The sequence below is a fragment of the Cupressus sempervirens genome, chromosome 1 (assembly GCF_028749045.1).
Source record: "Cupressus sempervirens isolate cs-2001-9-10 chromosome 1, ASM2874904v1, whole genome shotgun sequence".
In the NCBI taxonomy this organism is placed as follows: Eukaryota; Viridiplantae; Streptophyta; class Pinopsida; order Cupressales; family Cupressaceae; genus Cupressus; species Cupressus sempervirens.
In genome coordinates, this window is record NC_143118.1 from 835,996,504 (window position 1) to 836,014,582 (window position 18,079).

The window sequence follows — 18,079 nt, forward strand, 5'->3', positions numbered from 1 at the left end:
CACTTTATGCATAAGAGGTTAAGATTTGTTAAGATACTTCATCCACATAACTAGTTCCATATTCACGGAAACAATGTATTTGATTTTTACATATACTTTAAGCTAAATGAAATGTTTAATAAACTTAAGAAGAGTGACTTTCTTTTATTTTGATAATATACATATTTCTTTTATATTTTTCTAATATATTGTTAATATTGTATTAATATGGAATATTGCTCAACAGATTGAGACTCTAGAGTACTATTAAGTTTTAATACATCTGATAACAATGGGAGTACAAAATTCTCATGGGAAAAGTATCTGTAAGAGCAGCCTGAAGTAGCACCTGTGCTAATGAAATGTACAGAATACCTCATGAGGAATATCAATCTCTTTCAACTGTTCCGATAATGCATCACTCTGTTCAACACTTGTAGTACCAACCAGTACAGGACGACCAGTTTTATGCATCCGTGAAATTTCTACAAGAACAGCTTGCCATTTTCCCGTGGCTGCCCTGAATACAACATCAGATTCATCCTGAAAGGAGGAGATATGAAGCCAGTCAGGATTGGCTAACTCAGAACTAATACAAATGAAGATTACAATCATAGTCGAGTTTGTGATTTGTCCATTACATGTTTAACATCTTTATTTTTCTATTAGTGACATGTTTTATTAAAATATATCCTGACATATGTTATATTTTTTAGCTTTCAGGATTTCAATTTCAATTTAAATTCCAAGAAAACAATTATAGGTTAGCTATCAGAGGCACCTGTCTTTGATAGCATGCCAACCAAAGCAAAATTAATAATTAGGAAACATCAAGAAGTTTTTTCACTTGCTCAGGAAAATAACCTTTCGTATCATTCGCTTATTGGTAGGAACCACTGTCACCCTTAGCTTGTATATACTCTCAAACTCGGTACTTTCAGTTGCTGCTGTACCAGTCATCCCACAGAGCTTGGGAAACTGTACAAATATGTTTGTCAGAAATGAGAAAATACTAATTACTTTTAACTTGATGTGCATCCTTATTCAAAAGAAAAATCAAGAAAGAAAACTTTGAAGAGCTTTGCCAAATCCGAGATATGGATACACCTGAAGAAAAAAATTCTGATAACTTATTGAAGCCAGTGTGACAGTCTCATTTTGAATCGGTAGACCTTCCTTTGCTTCAACTGCTTGATGCAGTCCGTCACTCCAACGTCTGCCCTGTCAGAAGAATTGACAGAATTGGGTGAAGCAATCCAGGAGAATTGAGTTGAACAACAGTGTACATATTTATTGAAAATAGAAATATAAAGTCAAATATACCAAAATCACCTATAAATTATATTACTCAAAGCTACTACGTAATGCATTTTGTTGTAGCTAAAAAGCAATAGAAGTGGATAACTACCAAGTGATCTATTTGATATTAAAAGCTTACAATGGAAAGCTATTAGAAATTAGAATATGGCGAGCATCTTTGTAATGATCCTTTATATATATATATAGATAGATATAGTACATGAGCAAATTTGGAAAAAAAAACTGAATAAGTCAGGTCCAAGAGTTAGAAAAGACATTTTGCACATATCAGAAAATATATAATTATATTATTGTTGATGAATGACATTAATCAGTGGAGGAGACTCGATTTTGTTTCCTGGACTTAGTTTTACTTTTCAACAAGTGTGATACTTTCTTCAGGTTTAAAATTTTAGGGTGTGATTCGATGCCACCCTTCTCTTTTTGTGAATAGGCTGTAAATTATTTTTAATTTTATGTAGTATATATACCCTTATTCATTGAAAAATACAAAAAACAAAAAGAAAGATTCTAAGTAATTGTTTGGATGAACCTAAAGTGACTAAACACTAATATTGTCAAAAATAAAATTTCATGAAAAAAAAACAGTAGAGATAGTCATGAGAAAAGAAGAGCTGTCTACAGAATAAAGAACAGTCAATGTATCTAAAAAATAAGTCAACTTTGGATTTATTAATATGATCTTTGATGTTCCAAGAATCTCTCAAGTATACTGACCTGCATGACACGGCCTGTAAACTCATCCACAATTAGAACCTCCTTGCCACGAATAATGTAATTTACATCTCTCAAGAATAGCTCCTTTGCTTTTATGGCATTCAGGACAAATGAAGCCCATTGTTCTCGAGGATCATATAGATCTTTTACATCCAAAATCTCTTCAGCATCCTCATATCCCTGCTCGCTTAGCAGAACAGTTTTCTGTTTTTCGTCAACCTGCAAAAGATGAATAAAGCTATAAGCATCCAAAACCATTCAGAAATTCTGAAAAGCCTTATCGTTACAGTCAACAAAGTCAAACCATAACAGGGACTAACAAGAATGATTTATGCTTTTATGGTAAACAATTTTTCATGAAATCAATGAAGAATATAGATCCCTTAAACAATATTTATAAATGTAATTTTGTGTACTTTTAATAATTTTATCATTTTCGATCCCTTTTTTAATATGTATATCTCTTTAAAAAGACTGAATATGTTGTTAAATTGCTGGTCCATGCACGTGTAATGACTATGCTCAGAAAAACTGAACTAAATCATCAGATGTGATTTATTTAGAAAAAAAGTAACACAAGGCATCTGTCAGCAATTATAAGAAATATTCATATATGCCTGGGAATATTAATCATTAGAGGTTTCAAGACGTACAAAAATATACACTGTTTAACTAGAAACTTATATAAGTATTTTTCATATCAAATGTATACCCTCCTTTAAGATTTCTTGATTTTGACAAACCAAATGCACATGTATGACAAAACAAGTAAGACATCTGGTTATTCAAACAAATATATGTCCAATTTTTATTTTTATTTTAATCCCAAAGACGTAAAAGCAAGGCACCATGATTCTATAAAATTGCATGAGTAACCACAATTATCAAGTTTGTCGAGTAAATATGTGTAGTACCACATGCTAAGGGCACTATTATCAGACAAAATCAGTCTAAAGACTCTAAACCCTCAATAACTTTCGCTCCTCATATAGAGTTATGGCTGGGTACTATAGTGGATGGCTCTTTGCCATAACGATTGTCATCTGATATAGCAATCCGGTGTGCAATAAATGAAGGTAATTAAAAAGAAAGGATCAATATACAAATAACCTTGTAATTAATGGAGCCATAACTTTGAATGAAGAGCAAAAGCTATTATGGCTTTGATACCACTGTAATAACCCCGACTGGTTATGGCTTGATAAACACTAAATTCTTTCACTAGTTAATTTTTCGACATTCCATCAAACACTTAGCAAGCTAACTCAATATCAGTGTGATGACAAATCTTTTTTGTAGTTTGTTTTTATAACACATATGGATGGAATTTAAACCAGTTTGAATACTGAAATCATACTTTGTAATGCCTCTTCAGCTCACGGTGCTTTGGCTACGCAAGATGAAACAAATGCATGGAATACTAAAAATGAAGCTCTTGGTCTTATTGGTATATCACTTAATCCTTATTTGTATGTTTTGATTACTCATTGCACTACTACCCACGAAGCATGGGATATTTTAAAACAAACGTATGACAAACCATCTGAATCACACAAGATTCAATTACACGACAATTTGGAAAACTTAAAGTATATTGATTTCAAAACTATGGATGAATTTCTACTTAAGTTTGATAATATTCCAATTCAATTAGTTGATAATCATCGTTGCAAAGTTGATGGATTTGGTAATGTTAGTATTCCAAATGGAAAGTTACATGATGCTCTTTATGTTCCTAATTTGAAATACAATCTTCTTTCTGTTGCTAAATTATGTCACGATTATAAAGTTGAATTGCATAAGGACATGTGCTCTTTTATTGATCCTAACACTAATGCATTGTTGCTAATGCTAAGTTAGATCATGATAACTTATTTAAATTTTCTGAGTTTACCTCTTTAAAGAATCCTTTGCACGAAAAATATTGCTTTGAATATGAAGCATGAAAGGCTTGGTCATTTGAATTCTAACTGTATCTCATTAATGCCAAAATCTAATATGGTTGAAGGATCACCTCATATTGTTCCATCTAAGATTGCATTTACTAGGTGCCTGAGTGGAAAAATGCAAAATACAAAAGGTTATCAAACTTGTAATCCTCTTACTAACAAAGTGCAAATTGCAAGAAATGTTTGTATTGCAGAAAATGAAGTTCATGATTGTGCCAATTCTCAAGATGAAGAATTTAGTGGAAGCAAAATTGTGTTAGTGGAGGACCAAGTACCAACCTCCTCCTCTAAACCCTACTCCTCAAGTATTTCTTTTATTCCTCCTATTTCATCTCATGATGGTAATGATGATAATATTGATGCTAATGATGCATTTATAGATCATGACTCTTCTTCTAGTGATAAATCTATTCCTACTAAGAGAGAAACTAAATGGTTTCAAAAATTACTTAGTAAAAGAGACAAATTACTAGAATGGGTGGACATAAACCTAGGAGAATTAATTAGAACAAATATGGTTTGTTATCTTATCTTACAAATTCTCCTGATCCTCATTCAACACCTTTGGCATTTCTCTTTAGTATGTTCTAAAGCCTAGAAATTATGTTGATTTTATTATTTGATAGTACTTTACTTCAAATAATTATGTTCTATTGACCACTGACTTTCTGTGACTTTGATATGATCTGAATTGTATTTGCATGATTTCATACCTAATATTTTAGGTATATTTATTCGTGTATATATACGAGGGCCCACATATATATCTCAATAAATATACAAACTATTGTGTCTATTGTGACTTGTCAATTACGAGTGCATTCTTATATGTTTCACAAATTCAAATGTTTTTTCGCTCTTCCTATTTATTGCTTATTCCTTGGGTTTATGAGTTATTATACACAATTGCCTTCAACATTACTTTGTTCTACTAATTGGCACATAGGTGCAGTTTATGCTTTTCTTGCATCATTCTATCCCCATGTTGGCACTTTATGGTTTATACAATTTATTTATATCATGATTCTCTCTATTTGGTTATATTTGTTGCACTTCGAAAGATTGAGATTTACATGGAGTTTCCCTCCATGTTGTTCCATTTTGTTCCTCATGAAGAGGATATTATTCATGGAGTTTGCCTCCAATTTCAATTAATTTGACCCGTCTTGAAGGCACTTTACTCTTATTTGAAGGTAATAAGTTGTTAATACGCATAATCCTTTCCTTTGGTATCTTAAAAAAATCATGATGTGATGATAATAGTTTTGCATGCTTCATTGCTTATATCGTGAGTCATGCAGGTTATGGGGTTATGGATTGATCACCCATTAACTTGTAGTGAGACGACTCATTAGTGGACTGTCTATATCCACGTGATTAATGCATTGTTGATGTTCGGTTCATTAACTGACCTTGTCTATGGTCATTAGTGCCTTAGTACTTTCCATTCAAGAGAGATTTGATAACAACTTCTCATATCTATCGTATTCCTTTAAGTATATGCTTTATCTTGATATCATGTTAGCTCCATTGCTTTGTGGTGATAAGGTACATTTACATTTATCAATCTATTTACTCTATGAGATCTTTCTTATGATTTTAACATTTGAAAAGGATTCCTAACTTAAATATAAGATGAAATTCTCCTTGTGTATAGTTGCCTTGTTTCGTGTTTTTTTTCAGGTAATACATCAAGGCACATACACAATATCACTATGAACCATGAATCTACTTGAAGATGTATCAGATTTATATGACCTATTCATTTCTATTGACTCTCCAAGATGTCCCCACACTGATAAGAGATCTCTTGCACAATTGAAGACATTTAAAAAATCAAGTTGCTGATATTTTGACAAAGCCTTTTTCTAGAGAAAAAATTGAATTTCATTGTAAAACTTTGGGTTTGATACCCTTTGATGTAATCTCCTTGAGTAAATATTAAAGGGGGATGTTATAAGTAGTAATCTTTCCTTGGTTGTACTTATTTATTTATTGGGATAAACCAAGGTATCCCTTATGTATTTTGTCCCCTTGTCCACATGTGAGGACAACTCATTTTTTATGTAATTCCTTTAATAAGGAAATTAGTATATCCTCCTTAAGAGGATCTTGACACTTTGCACACACTTATTATGAATGACAACATTCATAAAAATAGGAGTTACACATGCGATTCCTTTCTCATCTATATAAAAGAGATGCCTCTCTTTCATTCTTTTCCTACTCACAACATCATCTCGATGCTACTATAATGAGCTATATTGCTCCACTAACTTTCTCTCTCCTTTCTTGGGGATTTTTCCTTCCATTCATAATACTCACAAGGGGTTTTCTTTGCTTTCCCCTTTCAAAATTCTGTCTCCTTTGTTGTTCTTCATTGGTGTATGATCTTGAATCTTGGTTATTTTATGGTAACTTTTCTTCACTTGTCTCACTTGGATTAATTTAGTTTCATTGCTCTTCCTTTTTCATCATATCATTTCTTACATGTATCTCGATTATCTATAATGAATTATTTAATAAATAAATATAAATACTTCATAATTACTAAGTATATATTGATTGAATATTGACATAAATTGATTAGTATTTGATAACTAAATAAAATAAAATAAACAAGTATAATATTAAATAAACTACTTACTAATTATCTCCTAAATAAAAATAAAACAAACATATAAATATAATATAAACTACTATACTTCCTATCACCCCAATGGTTGGCAAGCCTCAGCACGTATTATAAATACTGGAGCAAGATGAAGTGTAAAGAGGATTAAAATAAAATTATATGAGAGCATGGAAGAATAATGCAACACATACATCAACAATTTAAATGAAATAATGCTAGTATTTTCCTTCAAATCAGAATACTAACTGATATGACTGATACAAAAAGATAAGGCATAGTATAGCAGAAGAAAATTTATAAAATGACAGATGTTTTAATCAGTATAAAACAAATAAAAATGAGTGTGAAGGGTATATGAAGAGGACTATGGAATAAATAATAATTATAGGATTAAAAAGGAAATATATAATCAGATTGAAAATCTGATTTACCTATATAAGTAGATGTAAGTGTAATAAAAGAAAAGTTAAATAAAAGGGCTGTAGTTCTATTGAAGACAACATACAGAAGAATATTTGCAGATGTGAATATGAATTTAAAGAAAATATAAATATCAGTGAAACGGAGAATTTGTATCATAAAAGTATCCATCATCATTTGAGCAAGCAACATTGATAAAGTGGAAAAGAAGTTTGTGTGCAATGGGTTGGTGCTCACGAAGACAAACAGTGGGGATTGGTACTTCCAGTAGATTGGAGCCTGGAAGAGTGGGAGTTGGAGATTCCAATGAGTCGGTGCTCATAAACATAGAGGTCGTAGCCTCTAGTAGGTCGTAGCCTACAAAATATTTTAAAAGAACAGTTAATATAAGAAAGCAATTTCTTGATGTGGTTTTCATTGGGTTTCCACGTAAATTTTGTGTTATTGTGTTCATGTGCATAAATGTTAATTTCAGCATTTGAAGTTAATTGTTTGGATAAAAGTTTTAAATTGACAAATTTGTTATTAGACTGTAATAACCCCAATAGGTTATAATTTCTTCAAACACCAAAAATCTCTATACTTCAGTTGTTTGACATTTCGTCAAACACTTTGCAAGCAAGCTCTGATACCACTGTAGTAACTCTCCTCAAATCTGCTCTCAAAGATGCTGATTGAAGGCTCAAAGAATTTTGTCAAACAATTCACATGCAAGAGACATATGACTGATATAGTATTTCAGCTCGCTTTAAATGACTTTTTTTCAATTTGCATCAATGAGAAACTTGTGCTAGAAGACTCAAAATGGACTACATAATGACCTAACATGAGTGTGCTCCTAATTTTGACAATATTCAGTACATATATTATGATCTAAGCATGAGAAAAGAACACCTACAGCCAACTGGCATTTTTGCAAACAGTTGGTATGCAAACTATCTAGCTGATAAATAATAAGATTGAATTGCTTAAATGACATCAGCAACTATTATCTTTTTGATTGCAATCAAATTTCTAATACAATGCTCATGAAATATGGCCAAGACTTTGGCATTTACATGGATTACAAAATGACAATGCTGGTATAATGCACACTTACAGCTGAAACTTATAATACCCTAAAAAAAAAAATTACTAACAAAGGAACCTGGTTGTAGATGACTGTAATAATTTTCCTTCAATGCTGCCACTTCTGCTTTACTTTTTCGAACTGCTTTTTCGGCCTACTTTTACGGTTCCGCTTTTTCCGCTTGCTTTTTCGATTCCGCTTTTTCCGCTTGCTTTTTCGATTCCGCTTTTTCCGCCTGCTTTTTCGGTTCCGCTTTTTTTGCTTGCTTTTTCGATTGCTACCCTGTTGAATCTCAAGACCATATCTTTCAGTGGCGTCAAGATTTTCAGCTTGAAGGGATTTCGTCCTTCAAACTATTGAGACATAACCTCCAAAAAATTCTCCAATTTCTTTGATATTTCCAACCATCCATAAAAGAAGCTCTTCCATTTCTTTTATAGTGTTCTCACAAGAGCTCCATCATTTGTTTTCTCAATGTGGGATAAAACATAACTCCCTTTATGTAACTTATGTCTCCAATGTGTTATAAAATAAAGGGGACTTTTAATTTAAATATTTCCCACAAACTATAGTCTATGCATTAATAAAGTTAAATATTTAGATTTAACTTTATAAAATAGCTTTATCAATGTATAACAAATCTTGTCAATGATAAACAAGTCTTCTTGTCGATTTTAAACAATTACCATCGACATACCGTTGCCACTGGATGTCCACCCATGCGCAAGATGACTTACTATAAATAGTAAGTATGCTCAAAGTTGCCTCAAAACCCCTCAGAAAGACCTGCAACTGAAACTATCTAGGCCAAATGGCCTCTAAGCCCCTTTAATGTCCTGGTTAGCCTACGGGACCGTGGGGAAACAGGCTAACGACAACATCATGCTATGAATGCTAAAAAAGGGGACATTACAGTCTGCCCTTCCCAAAATTGCTTGTCCCCAAGCAATGGCCAAACAACAACCCAATCAATCCACCTGGATCCCAAATGTAGTCATGAACTATACTGCTGTCAGTCAACATAGGCTCCTACAACAACCTCTGAAAATTAACCAAGAGGAATCCATAATCAAATTGGCGAATACAACTCACCCAAACTCCAAAGTCAGGAACCCATGAGAAACAAGCTCTCGAAATATCAGAACCCAAGTAGAGTACATAACCCAAACTGCCAACACAGTAAATACCATCAATGCATCCCACTGTTCTATATGGAATGTACAATCCAACTCTGCAACAATGGTGACCACTCCCACATGAAACTGCACCAAATACAAAGAATCCACACACTATACATCTACTACAGTTAACACAACTCTGTAGATTACGGGCCACTGTCTCATAACCATAACTCCCATGCACCGCTGATGGTGAAAAGACATCACAAGATAAACAGCAAGAAATGGAACCCAAACCAAATCTGCCTGCCACCAACTCCTCAACACAAGGATCAAACGCTAACTGATGTACATACCCTGCAGTATAATGCTGATAAAAAGAACCAACCCCAGTCAACAGCTCACCATGAACAAGTGATACAACCCACTGTGACTGATCAGCTAAGTCAGGAGATGTCATAGCCAAAGGAGTAGAATGAATAACAACAACCGCTGAAGCATCACTCCCAAACTCCTGCTCTAAGTCATGTATTATCAAGCTATCAACCGCAGAACCTATTGCCATGTCATGCCCATCACAACTCTCATCCTGTGGCATCAAACCATCCCATAACTGATGACAAGCACTAGGAATCAAAGTATATCTCCATATCATCATCTCATCGACATGGTCATCAAAGGTAAATTGATGAGCATACCTCACAATGTAATGCCGATAGAATGCGTCAATCTTAGTCAGTGGCTCAGACTGCAACCCAGATGAAACTAACTGCAATCGATCACTAACCAAGCTGGAACTGACTACTACCTCCGAAGACATCGCCAAGGGAGTAGTATCACTAGCAAGAACCATGCCAACTGCCGGCTCACCAACATCACACATGATCTTTGATACAACATCTCTAGTCTCTGAGCCATCATTACTAGAGGCCACCACCATGTCAGGCATACCACAACAATCTGCTATAGCACCCAACTCAACTGAACCTGACTCTAGTAGGAATGGAACCGATATGCCAATGTTAGTATCAAGGGTGGATGCATTCCCATCTCCACTGTCTCTGACAATGTCGACCATGGACATCCTCGGATCACTAGACACCACAACTTGTGACTGTACAAAATTTGGTAAAGACTGCAGTCGCTCTAACTCCATGGTCACCTTAGCCAAATGAAACTGTGACTCCTCGAAAGCCAATTGTGTACTCTCAAGAATCTCGGAAGTCACCTCGAGCTGTTGAGTAAGCTCACTCACCTCATCTTCCTTGGCCAATAATGCATCGTATGCTGTACTCCCCCACTCCATAAGATAATCTCTGTCGACTACCAACTGCATATAATCCTGTCTCAGAATCCGAACAGCCTCCCATAAAGAGTGGATCTCTGTCAAGGAAAGATAACTACCTCCCTGCTCATCACTAGTAGGACAACCCCATCCATAAACTGCTAACAACTGACGAGCAGCGTCGAAATGTTGACAAGCGATAGAAATGTCTCACTCACTAACTCTCAACTGACTAGACACATGATGGCACTGGCTAGACTGTCTCCTACAAACCTCCTCTGACGCACTGTCTAAAGGAGCATCCTCAAAGTTACTGGTCTCTAGACTATTACCATCCATATCCTGCGAATCAACTCCAAAGCTCATATCAACATACGTAGTATCAAAAATTGTAGCATCACTGTCCAACCCCTCCGTACCATAAGAAACTGTTGAGGAAACTAAGTTCTCAAAACTATCCACAACATCCCCTTGGGTGTCATCTGTAATAATTAGATCCTGGGACTCTCCTGTAAACTCTGTCATCTTTGAGAAATCATCAACATGTGACCTGACTGTAAAAGAAAACTGAGTCCCTACTATAAGCACTAACTCCCGAACTGAGCTTACCACATGTCTCTCAGAATCCTGGAGAGCCAACTGAATACACACCAAGGAATTCCGAGTATCCTCTAGCTCATGAGAAAGCTGGTCAACCTCCTCCTCCTTCTTCAATGCATCTAAATAGATCCCTGCAAGATTAAGGAGATGATCGCGATCTGAAAGTCGGTGTATGTAACTTACCTTCATTGCCTCCATGCCTTCCTTGATCTGCTGTAAGTCGTCACAAGAACCTGTTGTGACTCCTTTCTGTCTCTCCTACAGTTGAATCATCCAAATGTGATTCTCAATCAATCCATACATCCTGTCATGATGAGATAAAGCCACGACAATATCCTTGTCCCTTGTCTTCAGCTGGCTTGCCAAACCAAGTGAAGAGCTACTAGCCTCTATCTCATGTGAAGAAGCATCCAACTGTGCTTGATACTCATTTTCTGCAAAGTCCTAAATGCTTACTTTCTGATCAACTGTACTATCCTCAAACATGACAGTATCCTCAACTACTGTAACTTCATCCAGCCCAACTATACTGGAATCACTATCTGTGTCAATCATGCAATCCGATGTGCCTATGATATCACCTTCTGATGCAACTAGCTCAACCTGCACAACATCTGAAACCCCTTCTGCCTGTGAAGATGATGCAGATAAACCATTACCTGAAGATGTGTTGAAGTCTCCATGTATCGAATCTGCATGTCTGTTAAACTCCTCATACAAGTTTCTGTCTGTCATAGGGAAGGTATGATCCTTAGGCCTATCAAAGCGTTCAATCAATCTCTCTGAAAACTCCACATATGAGGTAATGTTTGCATGACCCATAGTGACCATACCATGATGCCACCACTTGTGTGCTAACCCATCCAGGTGAATTGCTACATACTTAATAGCTTCTTTCTCAGGCATAGGGTTCATTTGAAAGTATGTGTCAAGCTTTTCAACCCAAGCTCTTGCTGTAGACTTCCCTAAGCCATCATAATATGGTAACTGAAGTTTCCCTACTTTCTTCTGTAGCTCATAGCTCTGGTTCCTATCATGTCCACGTGGCATATGCTTCATCCGCACATCTATATACTCCCTAAAGGTAATTGCAGCAATAAAATCTGGACCTCCGGCTTCCCAATCTCTCCTCAGTTGGTCCTGTATATCAGTGATCTGAGGCTTTGGTACAGGCTGCTCTGGAGCTCTAAGAGGAAATGTGGGAATCATGGGCCTCGAACTCACTGTCCTAGCTTGCTGGGTTGCATGACCGAAATTGGTCCCAACTTGTTCTCCTCCATTATGTGTCCCATCCTGATTATTCCCATTCAGATTGTTACCATTCTGATTATTTCCTCCACCTACGTTAGCATTCAACCCCATTTGACAAGCCATCATCTGCATCATAAGCTCCAATCTCTGACTCTGTTCCTGTGCTCTTTGCTCTGCTGATCGCTGTCCCTGTGCTAAGGTGTCTAATAATTGTAAGAATCTTTCCTTTCCCTGATCTGGACTGGCATTCATTTTGTCAAACATTTTTCTCTCTCTGGCTAATCCAAATTCCCTATAAGACCTCCACAGGATGGCAAGACTTATAGCTCTGATACCACTGTAATAACCCCAATAGGTTATAATTTCTTCAAACACCAAAAATCTCTATACTTCAGTTGTTTGACATTTCATCAAACACTTTGCAAGCAAGCTCTGATACCACTGTAGTAACCCTCCTCAAATCTGCTCTCAAAGATGCTGATTGAAGGCTCAAAGAATTTTGTCAAACAATTCACATGCAAGAGACATATGACTGATATAGTATTTCAGCTCGCTTTAAATGACTTTTTTTCAATTTGCATCAATGAGAAACTTGTGCTAGAAGACTCAAAATGGACTACACAATGACCTAACATGAGTGTGCTCCTAATTTTGACAATATTCAGTACATATATTATGATCTAAGCATGAGAAAAGAACACCTACAACCAACTGACATTTTTGCAAACAGTTGGTATGCAAACTATCTAGCTGATAAATAATGAGATTGAATTGCTTAAATGACACCAGCAACTATTATCTTTTTTATTGCAATCAAATTTCTAATACAATGCTCATGAAATATGGCCAAGACTTTGGCATTTACATGGATTACAAAATGACAATGCTGGTATAATGCACACTTACAGCTGAAACTTATAATACCCTAAAGAAAACAATACTAACAAAGGAACCTGGTTGTAGATGGCTGTAATAATTTTCCTTCAATGCTGCCACTTCTACTTTACTTTTTCGAACTGCTTTTTCGGCCTGCTTTTACGGTTCCGTTTTTTCTGCTTGCTTTTTCGATTCTGCTTTTTCCGCTTGCTTTTTCGATTCCGCTTTTTCTGCCTGCTTTTTCGGTTCCGCTTTTTCCGCTTGTTTTTTCGATTGCTACCCTATTGAATCTCAAGACCATATCTTTCAGTGACGTCAAGATTTTCAGCTTGGAGGGATTTCGTCCTTCAAACTATTGAGACATAACCTCCAAAAAATTCTCCAATTTCTTTGATATTTCCAACCATCCATAAAAGAAGCTCTTCCATTTCTTTTATAGTGTTCTCACAAGAGCTCCATCCTTTGTTTTCTCAATATGGGATAAAACATAACTCCCTTTATGTAACTTATGTCTCCAATGTGTTATAAAATAAAGGGGACTTTTAATTTAAATATTTCCCACAAACTATAGTCTATGCATTAATAAAGTTAAATATTTAGATTTAACTTTATAAAATAGCTTTATCAATGCATAACAAATCTTGTCAATGATAAACAAGTCTTCTTGTCGATTTTAAACAATTACCATCGACATACCGTTGCCACTGGATGTCCACCCATGCGCAAGATGACTTACTATAAATAGTAAGTATGCTCAAAGTTGCCTCAAAACCCCTCAGAAAGACCTGCAACTGAAACTATCTAGGCCAAATGGCCTCTAAGCCCCTTTAATGTCCTGGTTAGCCTACGGGACCGTGGGGAAATAGGCTAACGACAACATCATGCTATGAATGCTAAAAAAGGGGGCATTATATAGACCGATTCACCCACCTCCCCACCCCCTGCCTCTCAATATAATCATGTGCTCTTTAGGATCTTGTTGTGAATCGAGCTTGTTGGGGTTGACAATTCAGCATAATTAACTAAGGGAATCACTCCCCTTATACATAGTAGACGTGGCATGCATTTAGAGCTGGGTGGCATACAAAATTGATTGTACATTGATTCCCCATGCCTACCGTTAACCATTTGAGGAGCCTTCATCAAATCTGGAAGGCTATGTTGGATTCCCAAGGCCCAATATTGGTAATTTGGGCTGCAATTTTGTCCAGACAAAGGATGTGATTTATTACTACATTGGCGGCAGTATATTGGCAGATTGTGGCCAGTTAAGGAGGTCACGTGGGGCTGCAAATTCAGCCTGCATGAGAATTGGACCAGACTGGAGGTGTGTGTTTGGCATTATAATTCAGAGGTTTTCAAGAAAGTCAGACTCCATTGGATAATATATACATTAAAGTCTATACCAATGGTAAAACAGAGTTATATTTTCAGAATATACAGTCTCATAAGGCAATAATATATATCAGTGTCAAGTATTTCTCTATGCAAAATTTCTGAAGCTTGTAATGGTGAATAGCTCATTACTCATTCTAGCATTGTGCATAAAAAATTGACATCATATATACAGTGCCAACTATTTTTAAAAAATGTCAAACTATTAAATATGAAGAAAACTGATGTTAGCTGAAGTTATAGCCAGGTTGGGTTATTATAGTGGTATCAGAGGGGTTTCCTACTAGCCTGCAGGATTGGGCTCAGTTTGATTAAATGTTTTATTTTGGAGATTTGGTTTTCAGTGTCATGGAAGATGATAGAAGGTTTGTGCCAAGTATGCACTATACTTGTAGAGGTCGTACCACACCACCTAGGGAAGGTGAGCCTGAGATACAGTTCAAGTTTGTTGGTAGTCCAAGTGGTTCAGGCAAGCCAAGAGTTAGAGATGTTGATATTGAGAGGGAGGCTATGCAAACATTTAGGAACTTGGCAGTTGGATGGTAGCAGGTGACAAGTGTACTACAACAATTGTCTAACACTCTAGAGAAGATAGCACTTCCTCGATGACAGAGTAGGGAGAGAGCTTGAGATGTATCTGATGGTTCTCATAGATCTCGAGTCGACGATGGAATCCGAGAAGGTGCTAGGTACAGAGAAGCAAATCGGGTTCAAGTTGAGGACCATGGTTGATTTGCTGACAGAGCTAACATACATATTAGCACTCATGATAGGTCGCAGAAGCCCATTTTTCTAAGACCCGAGGTGGATATGGTCAGCGTTGAGTTTGAGCCCACTCCTTTTGCTGATGACGTGGTGGTAGACTTTGTGGAGTGTGATGCTTTACCATAGGTGATTAAAGATCATCTAAAGTTTGATAAGTTCCTGTCACAAAAATAGGAGCATTCCAAGGTGAGGTCAGCACTTGACAGATAAGGGCCTTGGCAAACTGAGCTACAACAAGTTGCTAGTAAGATAATGTTGGAGCATTTTGATGGTACCAGGAGAGTTACGCTTGGGTTTGGATTCATAAGCTCAACAATATCTAGCTCTACGTCTAATGCCGAAGGCGGACGCTATCAGATTTGGAGTGTTGCATCTAGATGGAGCTTCCCATGACTAGTGGTACCATGGGTTAGTTTTTTTGCAACATGATCAGATCACTTCCTATCAAGAGTTCGTGAATCGCCAGATCGAGAGATTTGATAGGAAGGATCTAGAGTTGTACTTCCGTGAGTTGGTTCAACTAAAGCAATATGGTGGATTAGAGAGTTACATCAGAGAGTTCTAGAGGCTTTCAGTCATGGTTTATGATATTTCAGAGAGCAAACAAGTGATATTTATGGAGGGATTGACTGATCCACTCCATGGATGGGTGAAGTCATTAGTCCCATCCTCTCTATAGGTAGTAATGAAGAAGGCACAGGACTTGGAATCTTCTTCCCGAAGCAAGGTTGCTTCGAAATCTTTTGCTCTTCTGCCTGATGATGAGTCCCCCCCCAAGTGTTGAGGACAAGGGCTAGTCAATGGAGAGATTTGGTGATATTTCTAGAGAGGATTTGAGGAGGCGACAACTCTTCTATTGGTGCAAGAGGCCTTTCTCTAAAGGTCACACTTGCACATTGAGGCCAAAGGGAGCAGCAAATTGTGGTATGTGGATTTACACTGATGTGATTGAGGATGACAACAAAGATGATCATACTGATGATAGAGTTTATATTGTGATGAGTATTTACAATTTGGTATTTAACTCACATGTTTAGGATTTGCATCAAATGCAAAGTTGGTCTGTGCCTAAGCTGGATTGTCTACAAGATGATTGGGTAGATATAATGAAGGAGAGTGTGCTGAGATCTCCAATGGATTTGTTTGCTAATGTTGTTCTAACTTTTGCATCATTAGCATGGTTGTTCGGTGCTATGTTGCAGGTCATGTTATTGGTTCTAATGACAGTACTGGCATGTAATTGGTTCAGTAAGGATAGGGACATCACTTGCTTCTTATGGGATCTTAGTGGAGGTTTTAGTGTGATGCCGGATTGCATGAGGACAAGCAATCTCAGGGACAGAGGACTGTAATGTCCCCATTTTTTGCAAGTCATATGGTTGATGGAGTTAGCTCATCATAGCAACCTTCATGAGATGACAGGGAGATTTGGGGGTCCTAGTTGTGGACTTACTATTTTTAGTAAGTCTATTTTTGGCAATATAGTGGGTGGCTCTAGCACTTGGTCATCACCTACAATAGATGAGGTTAATAATTGCATGAGCTCTTACTTATTAATTAATTAATTAAGTTGCATTATTATAATAGTATTTATGTTATTATAATAATGACATTAAGAGAAATTTCTAAAAGAGTGTATTAGAAAGTTTCAAGTGTTGAGTTCTTTTGGAAAACTTCCGCAGTTTGTGAAGTGGAGTTCTTTGGGAAACTTTTGCCAACAAGGGTTTATAAATAGGAGCTCATTTCTTTCAAAAAAGTACGCTTGGAAATTTTATTTGCTTTTGTGGCTTTTCTGAGGTTCTGAAGTTCATGCCCTTTCTGAGGTATAAGGGTTTTTGAATTCTGATATTGTTCCAAGGTTGTGTTGCAAATTGTTCTAAGATATACAATTTTCCTTATCTCTCCTACTGTAATTTACTGTGCCTAAGGAGTTAGTGATGTTTCATTGGTTGGTTGAGAGTTGAATTACCTGTTGTTGAATTGGAGGATCTTGTTGTGAATCGAGCTTGTTGGGGTTAACAATTTAGCATAATTAATTAAGGGAATTGCCCCCCTTATACATGGAAGATGTGGCATACATTTAGAGCTGGGCAGCATACAAAATTGATTGCACGTTGATTCCGCAGCCTGTTGTTAACCATCTAGGGAGCCTACACTAAATTGTAAGGCTGTGTTAGATTCCCAAGGCCCAGCATTGGTAATTTGGGCTGCGAATGTTGTCGAGACAAAGGGTGCGATTTCTTACTGCATTGGCAGCAGCATATTGGCAAATCGTGACCAGTTAAGATCATGTGGGGCTGCAAATTCCATGAGAATCAGACCAGACTGGAGGCGTGCGTTGGCATTATAATTCCGAGGATTTCAAGAAATTCAAACTCTATTGGATATTATATACATTGAAGTCTATACCAGTGGTAAAAAAGAGTTATATTTTCAGAATATACAATCTTTTAAGGCAATAATATATACCAACGTCAAGTATTTATCTATGCAAAATTTCTTAAGCTTGTAATGGTGAATAGCTCATTACTCATTCTACCATTGTACATAAAAAATTAAGACGTTGCATATACAGTGATAGCTGAACTGTTCGCTAATTGTTTGACGAAATGTCAAACTATTAAATATGAAGAAAATTGATGTTATCTGAAGGTATAACAAGGCCGGGTTATTACATACCACACACTAAGGGCACTATTA

General features: G+C 36.4%; 1 protein-coding gene across 1 annotated transcript in view; it reads right to left on the reverse strand.

Annotated features, from left to right (window-relative positions):
• AGY1 (Albino or Glassy Yellow 1) overlaps window positions 1-18,079 on the reverse strand; it is a 263,590-nt gene that overhangs the window by 61,658 nt on the left and 183,853 nt on the right. The window contains exons 7-10 of the mRNA XM_089791085.1: window positions 2,017-2,235; window positions 1,087-1,200; window positions 844-957; window positions 355-522 (exon numbers count right to left, since the gene is read on the reverse strand). Of these exons, the coding sequence (XP_089647211.1) occupies window positions 355-522; window positions 844-957; window positions 1,087-1,200; window positions 2,017-2,235 (615 nt within the window). The remainder of the gene's footprint in view (window positions 1-354; window positions 523-843; window positions 958-1,086; window positions 1,201-2,016; window positions 2,236-18,079) is intronic.